The sequence below is a fragment of the Stegostoma tigrinum genome, chromosome 15, assembly GCF_030684315.1.
Source record: "Stegostoma tigrinum isolate sSteTig4 chromosome 15, sSteTig4.hap1, whole genome shotgun sequence".
NCBI lineage: Eukaryota > Metazoa > Chordata > Chondrichthyes > Orectolobiformes > Stegostomatidae > Stegostoma > Stegostoma tigrinum.
The window spans coordinates 26,884,080-26,909,582 of NC_081368.1; the positions used below are offsets into that span (position 1 = coordinate 26,884,080).

Here is a 25,503-nt window from a genome sequence, read left to right on the forward strand (position 1 = left end):
TTCCGGGGATGAGGGATTCCAGTTCGATGGATAAATTAGAGAACCAGGGGCTTTTTTCCTTGGAGAAGTGAAATTTGTAATGAATGGAAGTAGCTAGAAGAGTACTGAACTCCACCAAACAGAGCTGATGATATCTTAGTCTGATTAACGATGGCCAGGCCGAAACAAAGATTTTTTTCCATATGTTTGGGTAGAAGTGCGACATATAAAGGTGAGAGATTAATTTGTAAAAGGTGAAAAATTGAGAAACACAAGGAGAATGCCATAGTCTCAGTAGCAAAATTGGAAAGGATATGAGACGGAGGAGTGAGACACAGTAATTGTTGGGTGGTTCCAAGCTTTTAAAGCTAAATCCGTAGGTTGTACACTAAGGAAGGCATACAGTTTCATTGCTTTGAGGTCATGGTAAAGAATGAGGTACTGATGCAATGGTTTAACTAATCCACATGGTCACCATTTAGGGTCTTCATGGGGAAAGAGTCAGAAATTTGCAGTCCAATCCTTGAAAAGAAATTGTTCAGAAATTTTTAATGGAAAAACTAAAAAGTGGTCAGGCTGAACCAAAATGGGCATCATGTTTTCAATGGATATCGTCAAATAAATCGTTTTAATTAAGACTAAATTTTATATTTAAAAAAATAGCTTCATCAAGGCTTCATACATTTTAAAGCATTGAAGAAAGTAATTGAAATGGTTAAATTAAACAGCATTTTTTTTTCAGGAGAGAGTTGAAAGTTTAGTGGCTGTTCTTTGGTGAATGTTGTACTTCTTAAGGTGACAGATGTTGCTATTCCCACTTCCTCACATATAGTTTCTAGTACGTGATCTTACAGGAGGTAATGGACGTGGACACAATGCATCTTTAATCAGTCAATTCTCAGCTTACTTTCCAATATCTGGGCTTGCATGCAACTCTCTGAATTTTTAAATTTATTTTCAGTCGAAGCATGCACATTATGTTAAATGCTTATTCTGACCTTCAAGTAGTGCAGAACCAAACTGTTCTGGCAAAAATACTCTTGAGTATTCGGAGATCGTTGATGCATTTTTGTGGAATGTATGTTATGTTGTTAAGCATCCCAAGACAGAGCAGGTTGTGTTTTTGAAAGAAACCCAAAACAGTAGATTTTTGCAGAAACTTGAACATTTGTGAAATACAGAAGTCAACTTTCAGTCATGATATCTTAATGTTCTTTTCTTAGCTATCAAAATGCATTTGCAGTGCGCCTGTGCGTTGAACAACGACCTCTCTCTTTGAGTCACTTAATGATTTAATTTCTTTTTGACGAGATAAAGTTTTGCAAAATCTCAAATCTATTGTTAATAGGACAATATCAAACAAATACTGCAGGATGGCAACCACTGTATCAAAATTGAATTATAACTTTTTCTTAAGAATAAGCTGGCTTTTTTACCCTCGTATCACAGGGCTGAGGGATTTGACTTGCATGGTGAGCCTAAACTGCTCTCTTCTGAAGAAGAGCACATGAAAGGGAAATTTAATATTTAATTTAAAATTATGAAGGCTTTTGATGGAATAAGGTAAGGAGTTTTATTTTGCATTGGTAAGGGGATTATTCCTTGAGGATGCAGATTAAAGATAAATGGCAAAAGAACTAAAGGGGAAGTGGAGAATTGGGGGAAAAAAATGGAGCTGAATGCATTGTTTGAAAGGGTGGTGAAATTTCAATAGTGAATAAAGTATATGTTTAAAAAGGAAAATTTGCAGGGCTTGGGGGTGAAAAACAGGCAAGTGAAGCTAATTGGAGAACTCTCTCAAACCAGATGGGTTGTAAGACTCATTCTTTTTTAATGAATAGCCTGCCAAGTCTTCCCTGTTATCACATTTTAGATCTGTGCTTCCAGCAATGATCAACTTCCAGTGTAAGTGTACCAAGCTAGGGGAGACATGCAAAATAAATAAAACTGCTTCAAAGTCAAACAGACAACAAAGTGTGGAGCTGGATGAACACAGCCGGCCAAGCAGCATCTCAGGAGCACAAAAGCTGACGCTTCGGGCCTAGACCCGGTCTAGGCCCGAAGCGTCAGCTTTTGTGCTCCTGAGATGCTGCTTGGCCGGCTGTGTTCATCCAGCTCCACACTTTGTTATCTTGGATTCTCCAGCATCTGCAGTTCCCATTATCTCAAAGTCAAACAGAACTGGCAGCATGCCTTAGTAAAGTGAAATTTAGAAGGGGTATTAGAAGAACATTCTTTGGGGTAACAAGGTGCAGAGCTGGATGAACACAGCAGGCCAAGCAGCATCAGAGGAGCAGGAAAGCTGACATTTCAGGTCTGGAACCTTCTTCAGAACTGGGGGTGGGGAAGGGGATTCTGAAATACATAGCAAGAGATGGAGAGGCGGATGAAAGATGGATAAAGGAGCAGATAGGTGGAGAGGAGACAGAGGTGGGGGTGGAAGTCAGTAAAGGTGAGTGTAGGCGGGGAGTTAGGGTCGGGGGTTGGTCAGTCCACGGAAGATGAACAGGTCAAGGAGGTAAGGATGAGGCTGGTAGGTAGGAGATGGGGTGGAGGTTGAGGTGGGAAGAGTGGCTAGGTGGGAGAAAGGATGGACAGGTTAGGGAAGCGGGGACAAGCTAAGCTGGTTTGAGGATGCGGTTGGGGGTGAGGAGATTTTGAAGCTGGTGAAGTCCACAATGATACTGTTAGGCTGCAAGGTTCCCAAGCGAAATGCGAGGTGCTGTTCCTGCAACCTTCAGGTGGCATCGTTGTGGCACTGGCCCAGGATGGACATATCGTCCAAGGAGTGAGGGGGGGGAGTTGAACTGGTTCGCGACTGGGAGGCGCAGTCATTTGTTGCAAACCGAGTGTAGGCGTTCCACAAAGCGGTCCTCAAGCCTCCACTTGGTTTCCCCAATGTAGAGGAGGCCACATCGGGAACAGCGGATACAGTACAGGACATTAGGCAGATGTTAAGGTGAACATCTGTTTGATTTGGAAAGTTTTTCTGGGGCCTGGGATGGGGGTGAGACTGGAGGTGTATCACTTCCTGTGGTTGCAGGGAAAAGTGCCAGGGGTGGTGGAGCTGGAGGGGAGTGTGTTGCTGGTCTACAATCTGAATTGCTTTTCCTATGTTCTGCTGTTGATACAAAATGCTCCTTCAGGTACAAAGTTTTTCCTTTATTGCTTTATGGGAGGTACAACATTTATTGTCCATGTGAAACCATTTGTGCAATCATCAGCAAACATCTCTACTTCAGTCCTTACGATGCAGAGGTTATTGCAGAAGCAGTTGGAATTTTGTGTGTCCAGTGCCAAATTCCTTCAGAGCTGCTGGGCTGAACTGATTCTTAATTCCAAATTTGTATTGAAATCAAATTCCAGGATTTGCCATGGCAGGATTCGAACCTCTGTCACCTGGATCTCTGGATTAACAGTCCAGAGATAATACCACTAGGCCATCACTTCCCCTTTAATGTCAGGCCTTTTCCTTTTGTTATCCTGTCAGCAATCTAAGCATAAGAGGACATCTTTGGACTTCTGAGGGCCATGTTTTGCCATTTTGATGTTTTATAGCAAATGTGACAGAAAGCAAGGACCAACTTTCTATATTTATTACAAATGAATAGATTTTAGCTACCGATTTTAAACAAATATGAACCGTTGATATGAACTTGACTAGTTCTAACCCATTATAAAATTCCTCTTATCCGTAAACGGACAAACACAAAATATGGACGTGATAGGCAGAGGGAATGACTGGGAAGGCAACTCATTGCCTGTCTGTAAGGTTCACAGTGATGAACCTTTTTGGATTGCCAGGACTTGCTGCTCTTCAATCTTCATTCTTCAGGTGCTTTTGCTTGCAGGAGGCACAGAGTGACTAGTTCACACTTATAAAGTCGCTGACCTGTTGGCTAAAAGCCATTGGTTATGACAATTGACGAGTGAAATCAACTGGCTTTTTTCAGGCTTGAGGTAGCCTTTACAGGAGAGAAACACACAGCTCCTTATTTTTCAGAGATCTAATGGCTTGTGACCAAATTTTCTCACCTATGAGCTATTCATCATGTGGGAGCCAATCACATGGTAGTTGGCAGGGAAAGGACCCTTGTCATACAACTGGTTGCCATTCCACTGAACAATCCACCACTTGTTGCAGGCAGAATTTTGTTTTGTGCATGCTCCCTGGTGTCAGTTCCTCAGCAACTGAACTCTCGCAGCTGCTTGAGCAAACAACAGTGTAAACAGCACTTATAATGAATATCAGTAACCTGTTTTTAGAAAATGCGATAATCGTTCCCACAGTCCCTTCCCCATTTCAGTCCACAATTTAAAAATATTGAAGAAAACCGCAGTCTTTACAATTGCACTTCTTTCAATTCCACATTTTCTATTGAATTCAAGTTTTATGCACACTCATTACCACTGATGCACAATTGTAGCAGTGTATACCGTTTACAAGATGCACTGCAGCAACTCACGCGGCTCCTTTTGACAGCCTTTGCAAATACGTGATGTCTGCCACATGGACAATACATATGGGAACACCACCAACTGCAAGTTCCCCTTCAAGCCACACACCACTCTGACTTGGAAATATATTGCTGTTCCTTCATGGCTGATGGTTCATAATCCAGGAGCCCCCTCCCTAATAGCACTGTGGGTCTTCCTAAATCTCAAGAAGGCAGCTCGTTACTACCCTGTCTTGGGCATTTAGGGATGGGCAATAAATGGTGTTCCAGCCAGCAACGCTCATGTTCCGTGGACAAATTAAAAATTAAGACATAAAGAACAAAAATTGCTGGAGAAAGTTGGGCCTACTAATTTCTGGAGTGAAAACAGTTAACATTTTGAGCCCTGGATCTGTTCTAAAAAATAGTTACAGGACTTGAAATGTTAACTATGTTGTCTTTCCACAAATGCTGCCAGACTTGCCAAGTTTCTCCAGCAATATTTGACTTTTCTTAAGATTTGTAATATCTGTTTTTCTTTGTTTTATTACTACAGCTTCAGTATTGTTTGGGGACAGCTCTCTTTTGTCCTCGGATGTTGGAATGATTTTGCATGTTGGACTAGGCTGGTTGTGCTTTCAAACCTGATGTCCATGTCAACGTTTTATATTTCATCTGAGTTTATTCTTATAGCTTTTCACGGTAGTTTGGTACAATGGAATGGTTTCCTTGTCACTTGAGAGTGCGATTTTGAGTCTGCCACATAACTGTCGATTTGGGTTCCTTTATATATGCCATACCATATAAGGACATTAGTGAGCCATGACGATTTGGTCGTTTTATGGTCACCATTTTGGTTCCAGATTTAATAAATTAACCACAGTGGTGATATATGAACTCCTGTCTCCAGATTATTAGCCCGGGTATCTGGATTACCAGTACAGGAAGATGATCACTGTACTGCAGTACCATGTTAAATGCCATCAGTAGACCCACTTTGCAAAAATGGCTGCTGAATGACTGATCTCGGTATTGTGACCATTTCAGGTAAACAGCTCATCTAACTCATTCTTAGGAACAGCTTTTGTGTCTCCATGGCTTTTACTTTGAACATGATACTTGTAAAAAGGTGGAGTTAATGGGCGTACCCATTATTGACACACACATACCTTGAAACAGTATCACTCTAATTAGAATGCAAATTACAAAACAGCTTGCCAGACTTGTTTTAAAAAAAATCCAGTGATTCCCATTTAGCTGAACCTTAGCATTTTACCCTGCGGTGTTAAAACTGCCTATTAGCTCGTGCTTCTGAGTTCATAAATATTTAAAATAAATGTGAACTCTGTGTTTCTCGCCAATGTCTCTTCACTTGAGATGCTGTTTGATTTATTGAATATTTCACATGTTTTCTTTTGCTATTTCAAATTTCCAGCATTTGAAGTACTTTACTCTCTTTGCGGGAATAAATATTTATGTTTAATTCATGCCTTCCCTTCAAAATTACTTTTCTTTTGCAGTAAAGAAACAGACACTGACAAGTGCTACCTGAAAGTTTCCAGAAAAGATCTGCTACTCTTTGAGGAGTTCTTAGTACTGTGTGGACATCATGAGTGACCTTAAGCCTGAAGATGCAAGCCCAGCTGTTAATGAATTGTGTTGGGAGTGCGGTCAGGCCCATATGGTAGTAGAGAACCACTTGTATGACTATCAAGATGAGGTGGATGATGAACTAGTTTGTCACATTTGCCTGCAGCCCTTGCTGCAGCCTCTGGACACCCCATGCGGCCACACGTTTTGTTTCAAGTGCCTGGAGAATTTCCTGCAAGAGCAGGATTTCTGCCCAATGGATCGTAAGAAGCTTCACTTCCAACACTGTCGTAAATCCAGCCTTCTGGTGCGGAACCTACTCGATAAGTTGATTGTTTTTTGCCCTTTTCGATTGGACTGTGGGAAGATGATGCAACGCTGTGAGTTGGACCCACATCTCCGTAATAGGTAAGTGGTGTGTGCTCCAATTTCAATAGGAAGAGAAGCAAGTATTCAGTTCAACTAGCTAATGCAAAAATTAATAATGAAATTTAGAATTTTCTACGTTTCCCCTGAAAACAACAGTAAAGAGTGAAACTAATCGAGAAAGAATAAGCCAACCTTTGTATGGCAACATTTTCATATCCTTGGGTTAAGTCAAATTCCGCATTACCAAAGTACTTTTGAAATGTGTTCATGAAGACAAACTGAACAGTTCATATATAACACAAATGGGATTCACTGTTTACTGTCCACTCTACCGCCCCATTAAAAGATAGCTCTTTGACTAACTTCTGATTTATTCCCCACTCCAGTAATTTCTCCTCTGACCTGCCATCTATTTTTTCCTTGCCTCTGACATGTAATGATACAGCTTTCTAAGAAGAACTCATGCAAAGACAAGAGTTGTCTCTTCTATAGTCACCTCCCCTGATAGTTCAGTGGATAAATGTACTGACATAGAATCAGAGTTGTACAGCCCAGAAAAAGATCCTTTGATCCAACTTATCCATAATCCAACTCAGCCTAAATTTAGGCTATTCCATTTCCCAGCATTTGGCTCCTATCCTCAACGCTTCCTATTCATGTACCCATCCAGATGCCTTGTAACTGTTGTAACTGTACCAGCCTCCACCACCTCTTCTGACAGCTCATTCATTGAAGCATCACCCGCTGAGAAAACATTGCCCCTTAGGCCCCTTTTAAATCTTTTCCATCTCACCTTAAACCTACGCCCACTAGTTCTGGACCCCCCCCAACGTGGGGGATATGTGTAACACTGCATCATGTGCAGCAGAAGGTCATAGGTAGAGTTTCCCCTGCATTGAGAGAGCTAATCTAATCTAAGGAAGCATTTGAATGCTGCATACAGTCTCCATGTTTTTGGTTTAACCTCCTGATTACAGCGGAAGTATCTACAGGGAAATGGTAGGTGAGGAATTATTATAACAGTAGTGGCCCTTATGGTCAAATATACTGTTGTTTTGACCAGCCACTTGGCAGTTTTTCCATTATTCATTCATGGGGTGTAGATTTTGCTGGAAACGGCTTACGTTTATTGCACTTGAGAAGATGGTAGCCATTTATGGCAATTATGGCATCATACCACATCAAGTGTTGGTGCCTAGATGAGATTGGCCTAAAATAATAAGGACGCCATGCAGTGAATTGCAACAAATTTTAAACATTTTCTAATTGGTCCGTTCAGAGATGTTAGTACATACCTCCTGGAGCATGTGGGAATTGATTTTGGTCCTTCTGGCTCAGAGGTAGGGATACTATCGTTAGGCCACAATAGCCCTTAAGCCTACTGCACTAGACAGTCTCTCCTCTAAGTATTAACCAGGCCTGAGTCATTTTAGCTTCTGAGATCAGACTTGATTGTGTTTTTTGAGATGAGTGTGGCCTTGGGCAGTAACCACTTTTATACTGGCATTTAGTTAATAATTATTCAGGAAGTCTGCCCTGTTAACTCCTTCCTGGTATTTAAGATGCTCATTTTTAATACATTGTCTCAATAGCTAGAGCCAAGTTTAGAAGGGCAAGCATCAGGAATCGGCTCATTTGTATTGGTTTTTGCAAAATTTCAACCAGTGCTAGTTTAGCTATAGAGATAATACTTTGCGTCTGAATTGAATGCATCATCTGATAGAAACAATAACCATTCCTTCCAAAGTAAGAAGAATTAATGGAAATATTAACTTGAGCTTAGAGCATTAAAATTAAATAGTTGGATTTCCCTGGTCCGCACCAATTCTAAGTCAGCTGCTAGGCATCGACTGAGGCCACCTGTTGATTGCGGAAGGACGACGGGCACCGCAGCAGGTGCGATCCATAGGAAGGGCTCGGCACACGTACAGAGTTGCCACCAGCCCCCAGGAGGGGGTGGCACCTCATCCAATCGCGGCACATACCCAGCCCCGCTTTGCACCCCAACCCGACCGACCCAGCCCTTAGAGCCAATCCTTATCCCGAAGTCACGGATCTGGCTTGCTGACTTCCCTTACCTACATCATTCTAACATGCCAGAGGCAGTTCGCCTTGGAGACCTGCTGTGGGGAGGTAATAGTATTATAGCTGGACTATTAATCCTGAGACCCAGATAGTGTTCTTGCGACCTGGGTTCAAATCCTGCCATGGCAGATGGTTTTGAATTCAGATTCCACTATCTGGTGTTAAGAACCTAATGATAAACATAAATCCATTGTCAATTGTTGGAAAAAACCCATCTGGTTCACTAACGTCCTTTAGGGAAGGAAACTGCCAACCTTACCTGGTCTGGCATATGTGACTCCAGACCCACAGCAATGTGGTTTACTCTGAACTGCCCTCTGGGCAATAATGGGCAAATGTTCTTATCCTATTAACGAATTTAAAAAATAAAAGCAGGTGTAGTTTATGTAGCCACTTGATGTTTTTCTATTCAATTGGATCGTTTTTAATTTGGATATTGACTCCATTTGTCCAGCTTTCCCCTGTGTTCCTTGATGCTCTTACCTAACAAAAATACATTCATCTCAGTGTTAGATTCTGAATGAAATATAAGTTAGAGCCTTTTGGAAAAGGGAGAAGAGGGAGATTCTTAGTCCCTCTATGGTTTGTGACTCTCAGTTCTAGTCATCTCTTCCTGCTGTACTTGCAGAAGTCAGTGCAGAGTACCTCTTGAGCTGCTGCACAATCCACACAGCTTGGAAGAAATGTGGCTGGGCATCCTAATCTGTTTTCTTGTCTTGCACTCTGCTAATCATGTGTTGCTCACAGAGTCACTATTGCTATTCTTTGGAAACCAATGGCCAGTATTTTCCTTTTAATCTGCCAGTTTTTTACTGACAATTCATTTTCCTTGACTGTGCCTTCACCCCTAACCATCTTCAATGATCCTCTTTCTTCCCTTGCACTGTATCCACTCTTCTGTCCTCAACAAGTAGCCCCGAGATATTGTATTGCATTAATTTTTGTCCCTGCCATTCCCAGGCCACCGTTTCTGTTCCTTTCCCTGGCTACGGCATGAGGTTGGCCTAATCTACTAACAGCTTTGATGTCATATTTTACCCTGAAATGAGTTTCTGACGACACATCTGCACCATTACATTACACTATTACCAAGTCCATAACATTGCCTGACAGTGGGACAGCTCAGTTCATTTTCAGCTGAAATCCTCAACTATATGCTTGTTATTTGTAAACGTAAGTATGTGACATTGCTTGTCAGGCTCCAACATTCTACTCTCATGTTAAAGTAATGTAAAATGCCTGTTGTCTAATTTGCACCAAATTCTGTTCACCTATCACCCTGTACTCATTGAGTTACACTTAGATCCTTTTTAACTCAAGCCTTGATGTTTCAAATAGTGTTCCATGCATGGCCTTGGCTCACCTTGTGTCTGTCACCGCCTCCAAACCCACCACTGCCTTTTATATTTGAGCATCCCTAATTTTAATCACATTCCCTCCTGCCACTGGGTCCTAAGTCTGGAATTCCCTTTGTAAACTTCACTGCCCTCTCTCTTGTATGATACCCCAAGCTTTTTGTAATCTACAATATGGGGCACACTATCACATTCCATTTGATAATACTGCTGTGTAGCATCTTGTGAATTTTTATCACACTGTAGGTGCAGTGCAAATACAAGTTGTTGCACAGGACTGCTAACAAAATAACACTTTGTTATTGTTTTTTGTAGGCTTCACTGGTCAAAATTTGTTTTTACTCTGTGGTTGTGTAACTGTGATCTCATTCAAGTTAGTATCATCCTTTAAAGACTATTCCCATTTCAGACAGACGATCTCCACGTAACTCTTGCATTCTTCCTTTGCATTTGATGCTGATCTCCATTATAGTGCCAGGCTGTGGTATGTGATATGGAAATCCGATTGATAAGAGCAAAGAACTGTGAATAAAAACATAGCAACTTTGCTTGGGGCTTTTCCTGAAACAGCAAATTCAAGTTTGATGCTATTTTTTGGCAAAGGGTGAAGAGGGAGATTCTTAGTCACTTTGTGGTCTGTGACTCTCCATTCTGGTCATCTCTTCCTGCTGTACTTGCAAAAGTCAGTGCAGAGTACCTCTTGAGCTGCTGCACAATCCACGCAGTTTGGAAGAAATGTGGCTGGGCATCCTAATCTACTTTCTTGTCTTCCACTCATTTTTCAAGATGGAAATGCAGGGAATTATACTTATCTGGTTCAAACAGGACCTTCTGCAGTTTGAACTACAGAAATAGCAAAATATGAGTCTGCTATTTGTAATCAGAATTGTAGCTGATGGCTGGATGTTGTGCAGGTGTAGTTCTTTCATTGCAGAAGTAGTTTGAATTTTGCATTTAAAGAGCAATTTGCGAGATCACTGCCAATACTGTGAATTCCATGTATAAACCTGGGCATATTTACCTTCCTGAACACTCTCAGCAAGTTGTATACTTTTTCAGTCAAATTATAAATCATGTTATTCTGTATGAGACAAATACACTTTTTTTTAACAGTATTTTGATTAGTTTAATATTATAAAATGCCAAAAAAGCAAGTATTTCATCCACTAGAAGAATTTTTGACAATAGGCAAGTTTGTTCAAGGACCGCAACTTTCCCCCGACAGTGGTCGAGAACGCCCTTGACCGCATTTCATGCAACACATCCCTCACACCCTGCCCCCGCCACACCCGCCCAAAGAGGATCCCCCTCGTTCTCACACGCCACCCCACCAACCACCAGATACAACGCATCATCCTCCGACACTTCCGCCATCTACAATCTGACCCCACCACCCAAGACATTTTTCCATCCCCACCCTTGTCTGCTTTCCGGAGAGACCACTCTCTCCATGACTCCCTTGATCGCTCCACCCTGCCCTCCAACCCCACCACACCTGGCATCTTCCCCTGCAACCGCAGGAAGTGCTACACTTGCCCCCACACCTCCTCCCTCACCCCAATCCCAGGCCCCAGGATGACTTTCCACATTAAGCAGAGGTTCACCTGCACATCTGCCAATGTGGTATACTGTATCCATTGTACCCGGTGTGGCATCCTCTACATTGGGGAAACCAGCGGAGGCTTGGGGACCGCTTTGCAGAACACCTCCGCTCGGTTCACAATAAACAACTGCACTTCCCAGTCGCGAAACATTTCCACTCCCCCTCCCATTCTTTAGATGACATGTCCATCATGGGCCTCCTGCAGTGCCACAATGATGCCACCCGAAGATTGCAGGAACAGCAACTCATATTCCGCTTGGGAATCCTGCAGCCCAATGGTATCAATGTGGACTTCACCAGCTTCAAAATCTCCCCTTCCCCCACCGCATCCCAAAACCAACCCAGTTCGTCCCCTCCCCCCACTGCACCACACAACCAGCCCAGCTCTTCCCCTCCACCCACTGCATCCCAAAACCAGTCCAACCTGTCTCTGCCTCCCTAACCTGTTCTTCCTCTCACCCATCCCTTCCTCCCACCCCAAGCTGCACCTCCATCTCCTACCTACTAACCTCATCCCACCTCCTTGACCTGTCCGTCTTCCCTGGACTGACACATCCTCTCCCTACCTCCCCACCTATACTCTCCTCTCCACCTATCTTCTTTTCTCTCCATCTTCGGTCCGCCTCCCCCTCTCTCCCTATTTATTCCAGAACCCTCACCCCAACCCCCTCTCTGATGAAGGGTCTAGGCCCGAAACGTCAGCTTTTGTGCGCCTTGGATGCTGCTGGGCCTGCTGTGTTCATCCTGCCTCACATTTTATTATCTTGGATTCTCCAGCATCTGCAGTTCCCATTATCACTCATTTGTTCTCTGTGGTTCCTGTTTTTTATACATAAGAAATAGGAGCAGGAGTAGGCCATTCAGCATTGCAAGGGTGCCTCTCTAGTCAATAAGATCACGACTGATCTGCACCAGACTGCGGCGACTCTTTCTTTCCAACTCTTCGTGGCATCAATCCTCCAATATTTCAAAAATCTATCTACTACTTCTTTCAGTGTTCTGGCCTTACAATTCCATGTGGTGGAGAATTCCAGACATTTATCACCCTCCACATCTCCGATTTTCTTTCCATGTAACAGCAAACTTCACAGAGCAATTAGGGCTGGGCAATAAATGCTGGTCTAGCCAGCAACACCTACATCCCTTGATTAATTTAAAGAAAAAAACACTTGCTTTCCACTCTGCATGCACCTGGAGGACATATTTTCTTAGACCAGCATTAAAACAGGCATTTTATCATCTACAAAGTAACTTATTCCGAAACCAAACTTTGTGGTTAAAAATTAGACAGTTGATTATATGACTGAATTGTGGTACAAAACTGGCAATAAGCTTTCACTATTGTGCCTGTTTACACTAAACACTAAGTGTGGAAGCATATAGTGTTACCCTCATGCAGAGTGCAGGAATTTCAGGGATTTTACTCTGTCAAAACCAAGAGGTCTTTGCCTTTTTGTCAATCTGTTCTAGCTACAGTGGACACACAAAAATACTGAACAGAAAAAATTTTTTGTCTGTGGGACATGAGCATTGGCTTTCATTCTTGCAATCACATTGCTCAGTAATTTAAACTGCATCATCCAAAGAATGAATAAATACAGCTTGTAAGGTTGTGATTTTAACGGAATGAACTCATTGGAAAAAAGAGTAGCAATTGCACTCACAGGTACAATTATTAATCCATGACCTACTCTGCCCTTGTAAATTCATGTGTAAGTGTCAGAATCAATATTATACCAGTGTTATGTGTTTTTGTAAATTCTATGCATGGATTTTCTTTTCCTTGCTGTTTCTGGTCTCCTTTTCACAATGTTAAATCCATACAGAGTACAGCTCCTGAAGGGGCTGGGCATCTTATTGAATGACTTTGTTTCTCACAAGATACGTACTCACATGAATATTTGCATCTATTTCACTGATAAAAAGCATTAAGAGCAAGTAACTTGCTTACCACACAAGTGACAGGTAATGACCATATCTGCCACTGAAGTATTATCATTGCCGCTTGACATTCAATAACATTGCCATCGCTGAATGTCCTACTATCAACATCCTGAAATTGAACTAGCTTGGCAACTTACTGTGGCTACCCCTAAAATCAAACCAGAACGTCAGAATCCTGCATCGAGTAACTCTCTTACTGACTCCTTAAAGCTTCTCCACCAGCTGTAAGGCATAAATCAGGGATGTGATGGAATACTCCTCACTTGTCTGGACGAGTGCAGCTCCACAAACACTCGAAGCTTGATACGGTACAGGAAAAAACAGCCCACCTGTTTGACACCATATCCACAAACCTCCAATACCTCCACCACGTATGCTCAGTAGCAGCAGTGGGTAACTTCTACATGTTGCATTGCAGAAATTCACTTAGACAGCACCTTTCGAGCCAATGACCACTACCATCTACAAGGAAAAGGGCAGCAGACATCAACGGTAATCCTTTCTAATCCACTCTCTATCCTGAACATATCACTGGTCCTTCAATGTCACTGGGTCCAAATACTGAAACTCATTCCCTAACAGCACCGAGAAGTCTCCCGTGGCAGCTCAATACCACCTTCCCAGGGGCAATTAATACTGACCCAGCCAGCAATGCCTTCATTCCCTGAATTTTTTAAAAATAAAAATTCTATTTGCTCTTACTGTTGTATGATCTTTTACTTGGGAATGGGGCAAGAATCTGGGACATACCATTGATAATATATGTCAATACCTGTAGGGATGGAAAATGTAACATGAACTGTAAAAGAAACTTATATGGGACTTTCCTAAGTGGGAGCAGAAACCCCAAGTGGGGTTATCAGGTGAAATTTTTGAGGTTATGAGCTTTGAGCTAGCAATGGCCACGTTGGTGCTCTGACTGAGTTACAATAGCTGTACTCCCCTTTTGGTAGACTCCCACACTCCCAGCTCCCATTCCATACCACACCTGTGTAGCTTCACATAGGGATCACAACAATTTTCAAGGCTCCCAATGTTTTGCCACTGACTTTCCTTCAATAGCTGTAATCTTTCCAACTTTCGCCTGATCATTTTTTAGCTTGGTAAAGCTTGCCTTGCATAGTCTAGAACTTTTATATTCTTGTTCTATTGTTGACCCTTTCCATCACGATAATAAGTTTTTAAATGCATTATGATTACTGTCTCCAAAATGGTCACTCATTGTTTCTTCCACCTGTCCAGTTCCTGACACTAAACCCTGCCTTAGGTTTGTTAGGGCTGGCAAACAAAAGTCCTGTTGAATACATTTGAAGAATTTTATTCCTCCTAACCTTTACATGTTGGCTGTATCCTAGTTGATATTTGGGTGTTTGAAGTCCCTAACCACTGTTACCCTATTATTTATGTTCTCAGAATTTTTCACCCACGTAATTGCTCCTCCAACTCTCTTCTACTAGTTGGGGGGTCTCTATTATACATCTAGGTATGGCTACCTCTTTTATGTATTTTTGAGCTTTACCTGCCGGATCTGATTTGAACTTATGCCATGGAACATTGGTTCAGCATTACTGGTTCAGTAATGTAATCACTATGCTTTTGTTCCCATATGGTGGTTATTACTTCAGCCAAACAATGCCTGCAAGATTTTGATGAACTAGGTTGCTAACATTTCTGACTGCAAATCTTGTTCCAGTGACCTGACCTCCTTTAGACTGGTGTATTTATGAGACAGTAATGGGAGAATTTGGATAATAGCATTTTCAATGAAAACATCTGTTGGTAAACAAGATGTTATCAGAAGTCCTTTGTTTCTGAACTGGTGTGGACTTTAACCACGGATTTAAATTGAGTAAATACTTTCAGCTCATTAATAATCGGTACGGGCATCAAACAGGCACAGTGGAGCTACTCAGCTGGAAATAAAATAAGTTTCTATTCATCGATCTTTTTTTTAAAACTGGCATTGCAACTGTGTCCCTTTTGGAGCTGAATAATCTCTGAATAAGATTAAAAAGAAAGTGACAATTTCCTGTTGTATCAATTTCCTGCCCTCTTGTCAGCCTTCCTTTTCTCAGTGCGAGTTCAGAATAAAGTCTGTCTCTTTAGAATGCTGTAGTTTTAAGTCGAGCGTTTTACTCTCGCTTGGAGTGTGCCTTCTGACCTGAAGACACATGCACCCCTCAAATCACAACGATAATTATGTTCTTTCAACTTCAGCCTTGGTACTATGTTTTTAAGATATTTGTCACTGCAGATTTAATTTAAACTAATCTTCTTAAATTAAAGCTCACAAGGACTGAGATCGAATGAGGCTTAGGTAGTTAGGTAGGTTTATATTGATGCAATGCTAACGGCAGAAATTTGGATTTAACTGCACTCCTTTTAATGTTAAATCCCAAGCGGCCAATAATGTTTCAATTAGCATATTACTGAAAAAAACACTTTTTTGAAGGGTTTCATTTTGCACTCATGATGAAAATTTGCAGGAATGCCAACAGAAAGAGAAAACAACATATATATATATGAAGATTTCTGATTGTTTGAAAAGTGGATTCTGCTTGATTAGAGGCATTGCAATGGAGAATGCACCAGCTAGGTGACTGACAGTTAACTTTGTTCAAAGCCTAAACCTGACAGGGTGACTGAATTGTCAAAGCACTACCCTGAGAAAGATATCAGAGAGTGGATATCAACTATATTGTTGAGTTCAAACAGACGCAATGTTATTTTTGTCTGCAATGATCAGGGTCCTCTGCACAGGTATGTACCAATGCTAGATTGAAAAATTGGCAAAATAGAAACATATTTTATTTCCATTGATATGTAGCTTTCAATATGCACAGGTGTTAATTTTCCTTTTATGTTGATATTCTTGATGAATTAGCTTGATGAGTGCGAAGCAAAAAAGCTTTGACAAAATGTATCTCTTTTCAGCAGTACTTACATTCTGACTTACCAAATGACTAAATTGAAACAATTCTTACTAATCGCTCTAATTTATTCTGACATTTATCTGAAACTCCCCTCTTTGGCTTTGCAAAATCTGATTACATAGTTATCAACGAATCTGCTGCTTTATGGAACCTTTTCCCAGAATATGCATTTAAGCATTTTCAACCATTTTACTATTTGATATATGATGTTTACTTACAATACATTTATAATTGATGCACGTATTTACACTTCACTAAATGGTTTGCTTATATCCGAGCAGTTCAGGACTATTTAGCATTGGGTTAACAATGGACTATGTTATCGGGGATGCCATCTTTGTGCCAACCTAAATCTGATACAGCACTAGTTAATTTACAAAATAGAAGATTATGTGCATAACAAGAGAAACTAATTGGATCATTTGACTTATTGACTTCCATTATAGCAAAAAATTATCCCTAAGTTAATTTATCATGTCTGCTGCTATATCTCTCAGCTGTCTGCAATATGATTCTTTGCAGGATTATGGCTGCATTTATTTTTTTAAATATGAAACTTTTTGTTTTGGACCATATCCAAAGTATCCTCATGGATATTGTCAGCAGTGCTGCATGTGAGGGAGGTTTGATTATATTTCAAGCTATTTTTCCAATGTAACAAGCACATACAATTTTTCTGGCTAAACAGTACTAACAGTACAGTACTAAGACAAGGATCATTTAAGTGTAGTTTCACACCGATTTGAGAGTTTCAGTGAGAGGAGTTGTTAATACTGAGATAATAAAGTGTGGAGCTGGATGAACACAGCAGGCCAAGCAGCATCTCAGGAGCACAAAAGCTGACGTTTTGGGCCTAGACCCTTCATCAGAGAGGGGGATGGGGAGAGGGTTCTGGAATAAATAGGGAGAGAGGGGGAGGCGGACCGTAGGTGGGGAGGTAGGGAGGGGATAGGTCAGTCCAGGGAAGACAGACAGGTCAAGGAGGTGGGATGAGGTTAGTAGGTAGGAAATGGAGGTGCGGCTTGGGGTGTGCGGAAGGGATAGGAGAGAGGAAGAAGAAGTTAGGGAGGCAGAGACAGGCTGGACTGGTTTTGGGATGCAGTGGGGGGAGGGGAAGTGCTGGGCTGGTTTTGGGATGTGGTGGAGGAAGGGGAGATTTTGAAGCTGGTGAAGTCCACATTGATACCATTGGGCCGCAGGGTTCCCAAGCGGAATATGAGTTGCTGTTCCTGCAACCTTCAGGTGGCATCATTGTGGCACTGCAGGAGGCCCATGATGGACATGTCATCTAAAGAATGGGAGGGAGAGTTGAAATGGTTCGCGACTGGGAGGTGCAGTTGTTTATTACGAACCGAGCGGAGGTGTTCTGCAAAGGTGTTTTATCTCCTTCCCAAAATCCACAAGCCTGCCTGCCCTGGTCGACCCATTGTCTCAGCCTGTTCCTGCTCCAGTGAACTCATCTCCACCTATCTGGACTCCATTTTCTCCCCTTTGGTCCAGGAACTCCCTACCTGCGTCCATGACACCACCCACGCCCTCCATCTCCTCCAGAACTTCCAATTCCCTGGCCCCCAACACCTCATTTTCACCATGGACGTCCAGTCCCTATACACCTGTATTCTGCATGCAGATGGCCTCAAAGCCCTCCGCTTCTTCCTGTCCCGCAGGCCCGACCAGTCCACCTCCACCGATACCCTCATCCGCCTAGCCAAACTCGTCCTCACCCTCAATAACTTCTCTTCCGATTCCTACAGACAAAGGGGGTGGCCATGGGCACCCGCATGGGCCCCAGCTATGCCTGCCTCTTTGTAGGTTACGTGGAACAGCCCAGCTTCCGCACCTACACTGGCCCCAAACCCCACCTCTTCCTCCGTTACATTGATGACTGTATCGGCGCAGCCTCTTCCTCCCCAGAGGAGCTCGAACAGTTCATCCACTTCACCACAACCTTCCACCCCAACCTCAAGTTCACCTGGGCCATCTCCAACACATGCCTCACCTTCCTGGACCTCTCAGTCTCCATCTCAGGCAACCAGCTTGTAACTGATGTCCATTTCAAGCCCACTGACTCCCACAGCTACCTAGAATACACCTCCTCCCACCCACCCTCCTGCAAAAATTCCATCCCCTATTCCCAATTCCTCCGCCTCTGCCGCATCTGCTTCCAGGATGAGGCATTCCACTCCCACACATCCCAGATGTCCACGTTCTTCCAGGACTGCAACCTTCCCCCCACAGTGGTCCAGAACGCCCTTGACTGCATCTCCCGCATTTCCCGCAACACATCCCTCGCACCCCGCGCCCGCCACAACCGCCCAAAGAGGATTCCCCTCGTTCTCACACACCACCCCAGCAAACTCCGGATACAATGCATCATCCTCCGACACTTGCACCATCTACAATCCGACCCCACCACCCAAGACATTTTTTCCATCCCCACCCTTGTCTGCTTTCCGGAGAGACCACTCTCTCCGTGACTCCCTTGTTCGCTCCACCCTGCCCTCCAACCCCACCACACCCGGCACCTTCCCCTGCAACCTCAGGAAGTGCTACACTTGCCCCCACACCACCTCCCTCACCCCTACCCCAGGCCCCAAGATGACTTTCCATATTAAGCAGAGGTTCACCTGCACATCTGCCAACGTGGTATACTGCATCCACTGTAACCGGTGTGGCTACCTCTACATTGGGGAAACCAAGCGGAGGCTTGGGGACCGCTTTGCAGAACACCTCTGCTCGGTTCGCAATAAACAACTGCACCTCCCAGTCGCGAACCACTTCCACTCCCCCTCCCATTCTTTAGATGACATGTCCATCATGGGCCTCCTACAGTGCCACAATGATGCCACCCGAAGAATGCAGGAACAGCAACTCGTATTCCGCTTGGGAACCCTGCAGCCCGATGGTATCAATGTGGACTTCACCAGCTTCAAAATCTCCCCTTCCCCACTGCATCCCAAAACCAGCCCAGTTCGTCCCCTCCCCCCCCCACTGCATCACACAACCATCCCACCCTGTCTCTCCCTCCCTAACCTGTTCTTCCTCTCGCCCATCCCTTCCTCCCACCCCAAGCCGCACCTCCATTTCCTACCTACTAACCTCATCCCACCTCCTTGACCTGTCCATCTTCCCTGGACTGACCTATCTCCTCCCTACCTCCCCACCTATACTCTCCTCTCCTCCTATCTTCTTTTCTCTCCATCTTCGGTCCACCTCCCCCTGTCTCCCTATTTATTCCAGAACCCTCACCCCATCCCCCTCTCTGATGAAGGGTCTAGACCCGAAACGTCAGCTTTTGTGCTCCTGAGATGCTGCTGGGCCTGCTGTGTTCATCCAGCTTCACACTTCATTATCTAGAATTCTCCAGCATCTGCAGTTCCCATTATGTCCAACAATTACCTGGTCATCCCAGCAAGGGAGAGAAATAATTTGTCCCCCAAATCCTAACTGAGCTGACCTACCTGCATCAATCTGGGTTCAATCAGAAGCACGGATAAGAGGACAAGAGGGTGGCATCTGAAAGCCATTCCTCTGCCCTTACGTCTGATCCCTTCCCACCCAACCTGTAATAGTATGCCCTGTGAAAAGCAAAAGAAGCAGCTTGGCTTTTTGCTGTTACATTCTCTGATAGTCTTTAAGAGTCAAATACTACTCAAGCTTCACAGTCAGTTCATATCAAGCTGATTGATGTACAGTCAGTTAGTTGAGACAATATCTAATTTGGCATTAGGTATTACCTAATGTACCTGACCCCACACCTGGTCTCAATGTTTATATTCTGTTATCCCTTTCTGTGAAGGATAGCTACTTTGTTCTTCCTATCTTTCACGTTCGGCCAGACGTTGTCACGTGGGCTCCGCTATGGCACACAGAGAAGCAATTGTTTAATGAAATAGAAATAACACTCTTCCCCATGTTTACTGCATTTTCAGTCCTTTAACATGGCAACATATTCAGAATTCCATGTTCTGGGAAAGCCATGCTTTCATAAATTGACAGTGTTGTGGATTCTCCAGACATCAAGTCATTTTAGCTGGAAATGCAGTGCACTTCCAAACCACCAAATATCTATCATCAGTGGCCATCCTGTTATACATACAAAATGCATAAGCAGCATTTCACTATGACTGTCATTCTATCAGTTTGAATGTCCTCTCGTGAATGGGTACTGATGATTCTAAATAAAGCTGGTGACAGCACTGCCGGGTGTCTTTGATAGCTGCTGTCTGGTCTATTCAACTGTAGAATGCATGCAGTATAGTAAAAGCTATTCCGAGCCAGCTGCTGTACAAGTGAAATGAGATCAAATTTAATGATTGCGGTGTGGAACTAGTCTGTGACCTCAGCAAGAGAAGGCGTTGCTGACTGTTTCATGTTGATTTCCAATATGCTCATCCATTGTAGATATCTCCAGTGAATTTTTCAGTAAAAACCTCCATGACTTTAAGATTGTTCAAAAAGCAATTGCGTTCAGCATATCATATAAATACAGTTAATTCCTTCCTTGTTAGATTTAGAGATACACAGCTGCTAATGTTGCAATTTAAATTCCTGCGTATCCTTTGAAGGCTAAACTATCATCTGACTGGAAACAACCGAATCCACATTTGAATAAATGCAGCAACAAAAAGCAGAAAGTATTTATTTACAGAGATGTGGAAATTGTAGTATTTACAGTGTAATGGTCTGAATTAGATTATTATTGTGAATGGATCAATAAGCCTAGCACAGGAACTGTTAAAGAGGGAGCTTCTAGTGTGGAGTGTCCTTCATATTAAAACAGTGTTAAGCAAAATTTTACACTGAACCACATAGTGTAAATCTTCAGGCAGATGGTCAAAGGGAGAGGGTTTAAGGTGTATCTTTTAAAGGAAGAAATCAAACTGAAGATTTGGAAAAGTTTATCGAGGGAATTCAGAGCGTAGGACCGATGCCTATGCCTATGCCTATGCCTATGCCTTCAGGTAACGTTGATATTGAAGTGATTAAAAGTGAGGATGCACAAGAAACTAGAATGAAGTGAGTACAGGTACCTCCGAGAGGGTTTTGACGGTGGAGAAAATGACATGGATCTAGAAAGGTGAGAACATGGAGAGATTTAAAAGCAATGCTGAGAATTCTAACATCAAGCCGTTGTTTAGGCAGGAGCTAATGAAACGGAAGCATAGAAAATAGGAGCAGGGGTAGGCATTTCAGTCCTGCTGTGTGGTTAAAATGATCATGGCTGATCATGCAACTCAGTACCCTGTTCCTGCTTTCTCCCCATAGCCCCTGATTGCTTCAGCCCCAAGAACCGGGTAGGGTATCAGATCTTGTGGTGGGAGAGCATTTTGGTGATAGTGACCATAACTGCCTCACATTCTACATAGCTATGGAGAAGGAAAGGATTAGGCAAAATGGGAGGATATTTAATTGGGGAAGAGGAAACTATGATGCGATTAGACATGAGTTAGGAAGCATGGCCTGGGAGCAATTGTTCCATGGTAAAGGCACTATAGACATGTGGAGACTGTTTAAGGAACAGTTGTTGCGAATGATGAATAAATATGTCCCTCTGAGACAGGCAAGAAGGGGTAAGATAAAGGAACCTTGGATGACGAGAGCGGTGGAGCTTCTCGTCAAAAGGAAGAAGGTAGCTTACATAAGGTGGAGGAAACTAGGGTCAAGCTCACCTAGAGGATTACAGGCAGGCGAGGAAAGAGCTCAAAAATGGTCTGAGGAGAGCCAGGAGGGGGCACGAGAAAGGCTTGGCAGAACGCATTAGGGAGAACACAAAGGCATTTTACACTTATGTGAGGAATAAGAGAATGGTTAAAGAAAGAGTAGGACTGATCAGGGATAGCATAGGGAACTTGTGTGTGGAGTCTGAGGAGGTAGGGGAAACCCTAAATGAGTTTTTTGCTTCTGTCTTTATGAAAGAAACGACTTTGTAGTGAATGAAACCTTTGAAGAGCAGGTGTGCATGCTGGAATGGATAGAGATAGAGGAAGCTGATGTGCTGAAAATTTTGTCAAACATTAAGATTGACAAATCGCCAGGCCCGGACCAGATTTGTCCTCGGCTGCTTTGGGAAACGAGAAATGCAATTGCTTTGCCACTTGCGAAGATCTTTGCATCCTCGCTCTCCTCTGAAGTCATACCTGAGGACTGGAGAGAGGCAAATGTAATTCCTCTCTTCAAGAAAGGAAATAGGGAAATCACTGGCAATTACAGACCAGTAAGTCTCACGTCTGTCATCTGCAAGGTGTTAGAAAGGATTCTGAGGGATAGGATTTATGACCATCTGGAAGAGCATGGCTTGATTAAATGCAGTCAACACGGCTTGGTGAGGGGCAGGTCATGCCTCACAAACCTTTATCGAGTTCTTTGAGGATGTGACTAGAAAAGTTGATGAGGGTCGAGCTGTGGATGTGGTGTATAAGGACTTCAGCAAGGCATTTGATAAGGTTCCCCACGGTAGGCTCATTCAGAAGGTCAGGAGGAATGGGATACAGGGGAACTTAGCTGTCTGGATACAGAATTGGCTGGCCAACAGAAGACAGCAAGTGGTAGTAGAAGAAAAATATTCTGCCTGGAAGTCAGTGGTGAGTGGGGTTCCACAGGGCTCTGTCCTTGGGCCTCTACTGTTTGTAATTTTTATTAATGACTTGGATGAGGGGATTGAAGGATGGGTCAGCAAGTTTGCAGACGACACGAAGGTTGGAGGTGTCATTGACAGTATAGAGGGCTGTTGTAGGCTGCAGCGGGACATTGACAGGATGCAGAGATGGGCTGAGAGGTGGCAGATGGAGTTCAACCTGGATAAATGAGAGGTGATGCATTTTGGAAGGTCGAATTTGAAAGCTGAGTACAGGATTAAGGATAGGATTCTTGGCAGCGTGGAGGAACAGAGGGATCTTGGTGTGCAGATACATAGATCCCTTAAAATGGCCACCCAAGTGGACAGGGTTGTTAAGAAAGCATATGGTGTCTTGGCTTTCATTAACAGGGGGATTGAATTTAAAAGTCATGAGATCTTGTTGCAGCTCTATAAAACTTTGGTTAGACCGCACTTGGAATACTGCGTCCAGTTCTGGTCGCCCTATTATAGCAAAGATGTGGATGCTTTGGAGAGGGTTCAGAGGAGGTTTACCAGGATGCTGCCTGGACTGGAGGGCTTATCTTATGAAGAGAGGTTGACTGAGCTCGGACTCTTTTCATTGGAGAAAAGGAGGAGGAGAGGGGACCTAACTGAGGTATACAAGATAATGAGAGGCATAGATAGAGTTGATAGCCAGAGACTATTTCCCAGGGCAGAAAAGGCTAACACGAGGGGTCATAGTTTTAAGCTGGTTGGAGGAAAGTATAGAGGGGATGTCAGAGGCGGGCTCTTTACACAGAAAGTTGTGAGAGCATGGAATGCATTGCCAGCAGCAGTTGTGGAAGCAAGGTCATTGGGGTCTCTTAAGAGACTGCTGGACATGCATATGGTCACAGAACATTGAGGGTGCATACATGAGGATCAGTGGTCGGCACAACATTGTGGGCTGAAGGGCCTGTTCTGTGCTGTACTGTTCTATGTTCTATAACTGCATTTAAAATGTAGATCAGACAATAAATTAGTTGAGGGAGGGCTTGATTCTGTGAAAAAAGGAAGTCATCCTACCCTATATTTAGAATATAGATGTGAGTCCTGAAATTTATTAAACTGTATGTTAATGTTAGTTCTGCCCATGTTTCAGAAAGTATGTGTTGGTGCATATTCATTTTAAATCTTATGATTAACTTAAATAAGATCGCAGGAGGATCTGCCAAATTAGAAACCAATTCTGTTAATCCTTAATCAGTTCAGCTACACTTTTATCAAATTTTCACTGACTTGGTGTTTTTAAATCGAGTGGTATTGAGTTTCTGTTTGGTAAGAGGCCAATTTGATTGTGGATTAAGGGAGGGTGGGCCTGTGTTTCCCGTGATGCTACAGACTGAAGTCAAATGGAGACAATTTTACATCCAACATTTTCTTTTGTTTTTTCTTAATTTTTTTTTCTCTTGTCATTATGACTGTATTGGGAAGTGCCAAGTTGGCTTAATATTCAGGAGGTCATGATCAGTGTAGTGCTAACGGATTGCTTCATTGTAGGATGTGTGATATCTTTTGAATGAGGTGTTGGGCTGAGGCTGTGCCCAACAATGTTCCCTGTAAGCTGTGCTGGCGCTACACAGCAATCTGGAATGCAGTTCAAAATGCAAAAATTAGATCATGTTCAACCAGCCTTCCCTTTAAGATTCACATGTGGCCATACAGTAAGCTTGAATGAACCACACAGTGCAATGAACAAGTGTCAGCAACAAAAAAAAATTAAAAGAACATTAAATCTCATCGTTCTAATGAGAAAGCATTAGAGTTTATCTCAATTTCTAATTCATCTATTGTTGTTGTGTCATTGATTTTGATTGGACATTGAACATTGGATGCTATGCCTACCTGAAAGAAATAACAAGTAATTGACAGTGAAATACTTTGACCCATGTGAAGAGATATGAAGACACTATTAAAATAATAGCTTGGAGCATCTATTTCCAAAATGGGATCTAGGAGGTTTCTGTCAGCCTAGTTTTGGGCATTCTGACTGCACAGTATCCTGAAAATTGTACTTATTATAATTTATTCCCATTTCAAATTAATGCACATTTTTGGCAATGAAAGCGCTGTTTTTCTTTGGATTTCTGATGGACTTTTCCAAACTAGCATGGAGAGTGAGGTTTGAAGATGGACAAGAATAGAGTGCCAGAAATATGTCAGTGTTCACAAAGCATGCCTGGGCCACGTATATCTTTGCAAAGAGAAGCGTTCCTTAGTGTGAGTCAGCAATTGCAGGTGCTCCCATAGACTTAAAATCTTTTGAGAATTAGTAGATCAGAAGCAGTTGAATTTGGTTATGAAATTTTGCATGCAGTGAAACAGTTTGTCTGGATGAGATCATTGTCTCATGGCCTCCCTGTAATAGTGATGATCTAACTTCTTTTTGTTCCAGGTGCCCTGGCCTGACAAAGCATAGAGTTAAAAATGAAAACAAGAGGCAGTCTAGCTTGAAGATAAACCAAGACACAGCACCAGATGATGCAACGATAGCTTCAGAAGGTTCTGCAGCATCTGTTGTTTCACTCCGGACAGCTGAGCCTGGACTTGTTAATCCTGCTTTTGAAGAAGATCGGGAAGATGGTAAGAA

The 25,503-nt window shown here is 42.9% G+C and overlaps 1 protein-coding gene across 4 annotated transcripts in view; it reads left to right on the plus strand.

Annotated features, from left to right (window-relative positions):
* lnx2b (ligand of numb-protein X 2b) overlaps positions 1-25,503 on the plus strand; it is an 84,734-nt gene that overhangs the window by 33,175 nt on the left and 26,056 nt on the right. For all 4 annotated transcript variants that reach the window (XM_048544458.2, XM_048544457.2, XM_048544456.2 and 1 more), the window contains exons 2-3: positions 5,936-6,413; positions 25,309-25,496. In XM_048544458.2, the coding sequence (XP_048400415.1) occupies positions 6,025-6,413; positions 25,309-25,496 (577 nt within the window). In that variant the 5' untranslated portion in view covers positions 5,936-6,024. The remainder of the gene's footprint in view (positions 1-5,935; positions 6,414-25,308; positions 25,497-25,503) is intronic.